Raw genomic sequence first — 6,840 nt, 5'->3', positions numbered from 1 at the left:
TTAGATAGTGAGATTTGTATTTGAGAGTCTTTGGTGATATTTTTCAGTAAACCCAAATCGCGTGTTGGCGAAGAAAAGAGGTCACAACGAAGCAAAGAAGAAACAGATCGTTAAAGATAAATAAGATATTATGTGATCCTCCCACAATAGCATATTTACCTTCTACTCTATAACACACATTGTTTTTTTGAACGTGATAATACAGTATGATCATACTTTTTTTAAATTTTTTTTTTTTCAATTTGCATAATGTTTTTTTTCACAATGCCACTTAGAATGCCAACAAGGCTCACAAAATACAGACCCTCAACTAAGATTTTCCCCTCACAGTAAACATGACAACATGAACTCGGTCAAAAGCCTGAACAGTATGAGGACGATGGAGAAGCACAGCATCCAGAACACCATACATATATAAGGTAGGGCAATGCTCAACAGATAACACCAACAAATAAAACAATGATATACATGGATTCAGAAATGAAAACTATTTTTTTCAGTTACGAAGATATCCTAAATAACAAAAGAATAGTCCCTTGTGTTTAGGTTCAAAGAGTAAACAGCGTGTGTACTACACGGAGAGGATTTAGTGGGTAGCAGGGTGACACTTGAAACAGCGTACGCCAACACCTGCAGGTCGCAACCAAACACAACACGTTTACGTTGCGTCACCTGCCAGTCCTTCCTATCAGCTTTAAGAGGCTGCATTTTCCCTTGCTTTCCTTCCGCCTTTTGTTTAACGGGCTGCCTGAAATGCACAGTGTGGATCGGGCGCTTTTTGTTTTGCGGGTGCTTATTGCAAATCCGATCTGAATTGTTTGGGGTAAGCATGGGGATTGCGTACTGTGCAGATGTAGCCATTATAGACAGTCCCACTTTGATACTTGTAAACTTCTGCTACACTTTGGCTCCACCCGCCCACCCAGGGGAAAAGTTTGGAAGGATCAAGTTATGCAGTTTTTTTTGCCACCAGAGAGTTATGGAGGGAAATAGCCGTAAGAAATTAAGTATTGCTAAAGAGACAATAATGAGATAAAGAGAGATACTTGACATAAGATACACAGACAAGAGGGCGGGGGGAGGGGGGGGGGGAAGGGGGGGGGGGGGGGGACTTCTACAAAGGCGACTGCATCACAGGGGAACTCTGTCTCGTTCACGTTTGTGCTAAAACTAACTGGATGAGTGACAGCAAGTCCACTCATCGGTATCTGCTGACCTGGCCTTTCAAACTGCAGATCTTACCCTGGAGCTTTAGGATACACACACACACATTAACACACAGCAGAGCAATTAACCTACTGAAAATTACCAAGGGAAACAAAAGCAGAGATGACCATAATGTCACATTTATTCAACTTAGCACGTTTGTCTCTCTATACTGTATATACTGTATGTAGAATTTCATATATGAATACACTCCATTTTTAGAACACAAAGTGCCTCAACTGATACATCTTAATACACTTATTGCGAGGAGGGATACCACAGCAAGAAAAGTGATTGAGTGTCACGGCGCAACTTAGCAACCAACCACCTTGTTACCTGACTCGCCATCAAAAGACAGATGTGTGGACAGAGCCGCGTGGCCCAGATGTGCTATGTTGTTGTCTTATTTACAGGAGCAATATCTATACAGTAGATAGTCTCTTTTAAGGACGTGTCCAGTTTGCTTTGCTCTCCCTTTTTTTTCTCTCCACAGAAAAGCAAAAAGAGAAACCAGGAAAATGTAAATGCTTGTCAAAGTCCTCCCAGGATTTCCTCTTGATCATTAAGTTTCCTGCTCGCTGAGCCACTGGCTGGCTGGCTGTCAGTCATTGGGGTTTTTTTTGCGTGCCTCCTCGTCCATATTGTCCTGCAGGAGTGGCCCACTGCAATAGGTCCTCATACTGATGACTTATCCCACCGTCATTCAAATAGGAAAAGAACTGTCTAAATAAAATATAAACACATCTCTAAATATCAGAAATGCATAATCTGTCTTTGTTGAGCATCATTTCAGAAGAACTTGCCATGCACAGTCACAGCTATTTTCAATATAAGCACAGAAAATGAGAACGTAGTACAAATCTATGGTGCTCCTTCAGCATATATGCAGATTTAGAAAAGCTCTATTGTATATTGCAGTGCTGTAAGTGGGGGTGATTCAATAATTTGGAGTACAGACAAAGAGAAATGTTTGCGAGAGCTCTTCTTTTTTAGTTGTTTGACTTTTTGCCGAGCTATGTGTAAGATTCATCTAGCTGTGAGCCAGTTGCTAAGCAACCCTTTGCTACTGGTATAGACATAGGGATGGTTGAGGCACATCGCTGCATGGTTATGTCTGCTGTCCCACACCTGTTGGTGCACAGAGGCAATTTATGTCTGTCAGGAAATAAACATGAATGACTGAAATGACAAAGCAAAGGCTGCTTCGGTTTGAATGATTTGATATGAGGACTTCAGGCTCGTCCGTCTGGTTCGGGGATTTGAGAGCAGTTAGTAGCCCTTGGTGATGGCTGTGATGAAGTGTGAACTGTGCAGTAAAAGAGCAGAAGTGGAAAAAGTTGCAAACAACAAACAAATGTGTAAATCATGCAAATTTCCAACCAAATCTGGTGGCACATGATGCAAAATGCAGTTTTTCTCCGCAGTGATGATATCATTTGTTTACATTTTGTTTTGTTATACTCAGTATTAATGTGGTGATTATCCACTGATTAAAATGCTACAAGCAGCACCTTTAATGGCGCCATCAAGAGTGCATGTTGTCTCTGCAATCACATACAGGTATTATGGAATAGCATCATTGAATAACCCCCCTTTTAGTACACACATACACAATAACACAAATTTTAACTCATGACCAAAAAGGGTGAGAGGGTGATGCACTGCAATGTGACCCTCATGCTTGCTCAGAAGGTTACCTTTCCACCATGGCGGTGCCTTCCCCCCATGCCATTAAGATAGAACGCTGCTCTCTGCTTGTGTGAAACCAGTAAAGACAACCTCTTTGCAGTTATCTGTGAGTAAACAACCAGAGACACAACAGCACTTTGGTGGCACTCCATCAAAGAAAAAAACATAAAGGAAGTGGGGAGAAAGTTAATCGGGAAAAAATAGCAGCATACATGCAGAGATAATCGAACACCTGACTGGCATTCTGTGTTTTCAGTCTCCTGGGTGGATTGTTGGTGAAGCCAATGGCAAAATAAGACACAATACAAGTCGAGTGTAGCCCCCTAAACCCCAACATAATAACATTAAATTAAAAATACTATATATTTCCTTAAGCACTCCTCTCTGTCTGCCTCGTCCCTTCTCCCCTCGCCACATTGCTTGCAGACGATGGTTACAGGATGATCCATGCAAAAACATGAGTGGACCCGGCAGCAGGTGAAGACTGACAGACTGTACATGTGCTTGTGTGAGTCGAAACACAGTCCTGAAAGACAAAATCCTCCGTCCTGTTGCCCATCCCTCCCGCCTCCATCCCAAAAAATAAAGTAGCAAACAAAAGACAAAGTCACAGTTGTATGAGGTTAAAATTAAGTGACATCTCTTTTTTTTCTTTTTTTTGGAAGCACATCTTTTTCAAGGTATCTAAATATATCAACATCTAATATCCCTGATTATTAATTTGTCTTTTATTAAATGTTATGGCTGCTACTTCTGAAGCCACCAGAGTTCTTTTATTGCAAGTCTCAAAGTACGACAATATTGAACTAAAGGGAGCTCCAAGTGACACAGGAGAACTCACTAGTTACTTAAGGATGTAAGCTAAGCACATGTACCTTCAAGGAAAAAGGGGAAGTTGCTCAGGTTGCCCAAGCCACAACATTAGTCTTAGCTACAAAGTTAAGTAATTATCCACTAGTCACAATATCTAGAACAGAGTTCAGATATAATACCAAAGGGAGGTTTGTTTGGGGGTAAGAATGTGGGGTGCTCTGGGCCAAAGTGGCCCAAGGCTGGACGTCTCACAGGATGGAGGGGATAGGGGAGCGAGAGCGCCGCAGCGGGCAGGGCGATCCATAGGGCGAGGTTACAGGAGACAATCTCAGGGCGTTACCGGCCATGCCCGCTATGTTGTTTAAGCTCCGGGATTTCTCATAGCCTTCAGATGAGGGGGCGACAGAGAGGTGGTGGTGGTGGAGGTGGTGGTGGTTGTGCAGGAACAGGACATGAACACACACAGGCAGGCAGGCAGGCAGGCAGGCACGCAGGCAGGCAACGATCCGAGTCCGAGCCAGCCGAGTGAACCGAGACAAGACAGGAGACAGGAGTGAGACAGAGCAACAGTAACATACTGTATGGTGAGTGCATGCACAGCACATTTCCTGACAATGACAGTAAGGCAGATTGGAGTCTTACATAGGCAAATGTTTTGAGCAGTGGCTGCTCCAGAAGGAGAGATAACCTCAGTGGCTGATTAATCCTCAGTGGGCAGAGCCAAAGAACCATAGTCTTTATGATGTAAGATGCATTCCAGCTACACTGGAAACTGCAGCTGGAAGCCCTATCTGACCAGAAAAGATACAGAGCACCATCCTTTGTAATACGTTATAAATATGAAGGTTATATGACTGCTTATGTCTTTTTGGGAAAAAGGTTATAGTTAGCTATTTTATTCCTGCTCTCAAAGCAAGCTAATTTGAAAACAACATTAATTCAGACTGTAATTATGAGCGGCCGTGTAGGAAAAGTCGGCTGCATCAGCCTTCTAGTTGTAAGTGTGAGTCAAGCTATGACTCACGCATCATTCAGCAAAGATGTCAAATCCAAAATTCATTCTAATTCAGTCAATTGAGATAATCAAAAAGGAGGTGTGCACCATTTACTTGTATCTGGTTCCACCCATTACTAAGAGGCGCCACCAAAGGGGGATGCAGAGGGGACATGGCCCCTATGAAACAATCTCTGACCCCCCCCACTGATCATAAACAAGTGGAAACAGATACAAACAAACACAGTTTGGCTCATTTTAGCGGATTTTACTGTGGAAATATTAATGTTTGATTAAATGGCATGGTTGCCATTTTGCTTCTGGTTTGCTGACACTTTTTTTCACCAAGTGGATGTTGATATGATATCCATACCTCTGAATTACAACTAGGAGGCTGACATACAGTTGTTCCCACTCAATGGTTTGCAATTACGACACTAGCTGCATTAAAATATCTGTTAATAATATATGTTTGCCATTTAGTTTAGCTGGACTTCCAGAAGCCAGTAAGTTAACATGCTGATGTTCCAACATAATGCATGTGATGCTTATGAATGAATGAAATTATGAAATCACCTCTGTCTCTATAATGCCATTTGGCTGAAAATGGTTCTCTGGCTCCACCCACTCACTCAACCAATCAGATTGCTTTATACCCTCCTCCACCATTGAGAAATGCCTGTGTGATTAAAATTCCAGTCTGCCAGAGTTAAAGGTGGAAAACTATTAGTCAAATAAGAGATACTATTGTTCTTAAAGTGGTAGTGTTGAAAAATAGAATCACACATTAGCAATCATTCATCTCAAGGCATCATCATTAGTATTTTCTCTCACAAGAAATTGGTTACTATAAGAAATTCTTACTAGAACGGTATTAAGTATAAACTGCTCGTTCACATTGAAGCACACAGTTTAAATATAACAGTCATACAGATTAAGACTACCAACATGCACATTATGTATCAAATATAACCCACTGTTTAAGTGTGTACAGATTCAGGTTGTACCCTGCACATACTGATGATGATGAGGATGATTAAAAAGACTTTAATTATTAATGCTTCAATTATCGGTACAGATTCACACTTTGCAACAGATCAAACTTCTAAAAATGCAGCATGTGATGCACGCTGGCAAATTTGCATTCGGTCACTTGGTGCATTTTGGTGCAAAATAAACAAGCAAGCCAAAGCAGCCAGATCATTAACGGAGCATGCCAATCAGCTGGCGTAAACACTGATGAGGAACAGTTAATGGAAACGTGGCCTCATTACCATACTGCATACGGCACCATTTGTTTCACTGAGGAGAAGGGTGTAAATTAAACGGGGGCTGTTTCAGAACCAGTCGAGCAGGCAGAACAAAGGGTGGTCTGGGCCTATGCCAACAGGTAGCAGGGACTAGAAAGGACCCGATGTTTTATGTATTAGCGACAGTGTGGCGGCAAATGCAACCATCGAGTGAAGCAGCGGAGACGAAGGCACAGCTGCTCGGCCGCCTACGCTGGAAAAAATAAGACTGGCGAGGTGCCCCACTGTGAGCGAGACCACCACAATGTGCTCGCTAGAAGATCTGGACCACGTGTACAGTGTTTTAACTTGTTAATCTAAAACCTGGCTTGAAAAACATCAGCAAAGTATTTAGATTTTGTCCTACAGTGCAGTTGAGAATAACAGTAAACCTGAATGATGTATGATCTCACTAGAATTCTCACAGGATAGGAGCTGAAATTCAATTTTTGTGGCACTCTAATGGTATGAGAGCATTGACCAGCCTGCTATAGAGTGAGTACAGTAGTGCTACGAGGCTATAGAGCAATAATGTTAAGAGCAGGACGTTTTAGGCAGTTAACTTCTGTTAGAAGGCAATTAGCCGAGGCTTACCGCTTTCACATTACAGTGCAGATTAACACAACATTAAAGCCTCAAGATGCCTGAGATAAAATGGAGGAATTTATCTAAGAAAACATGCTTCAGGCCTCACAGGGAGTCTAAATATTATTTTAGTGTGGTCAAACTGTAACTGACAGTATTGTACAGAAATACTGTCTTTTATGATTTTGCTGCGGGGAAAACTACGGTGGCCCTGAGGTGCAAATGACAACAGCAAATCAGAAAACACAACAACAAAAGAGAAAA

At 42.0% G+C, this 6,840-nt stretch overlaps 1 protein-coding gene across 3 annotated transcripts in view; it reads right to left on the bottom strand.

Moving 5' to 3' along the window:
* Positions 1-1,099: 1,099 nt before the first annotated feature.
* The window catches only part of kcnc2 (potassium voltage-gated channel, Shaw-related subfamily, member 2), a gene marked incomplete at its 3' end in the record, with an annotated part of 86,304 nt that continues 80,563 nt past the window's right edge, over positions 1,100-6,840 (bottom strand). Inside the window, 2 exon segments of one of the 3 annotated variants that reach the window (XM_035679777.1) lie at positions 1,100-1,929; positions 2,904-2,999. In XM_035679777.1, the coding sequence (XP_035535670.1) occupies positions 2,938-2,999 (62 nt within the window). 3 annotated transcript variants of the gene reach the window in all.

The sequence above is a fragment of the Morone saxatilis genome, unplaced genomic scaffold (assembly GCF_004916995.1).
Source record: "Morone saxatilis isolate NCDOM2014 unplaced genomic scaffold, NCSU_SB_2.0 Contig10, whole genome shotgun sequence".
NCBI lineage: Eukaryota > Metazoa > Chordata > Actinopteri > Moronidae > Morone > Morone saxatilis.
Note: the sequence above shows the minus strand (reverse complement) of the source record. Positions and strands in the feature narration are given on the sequence as shown.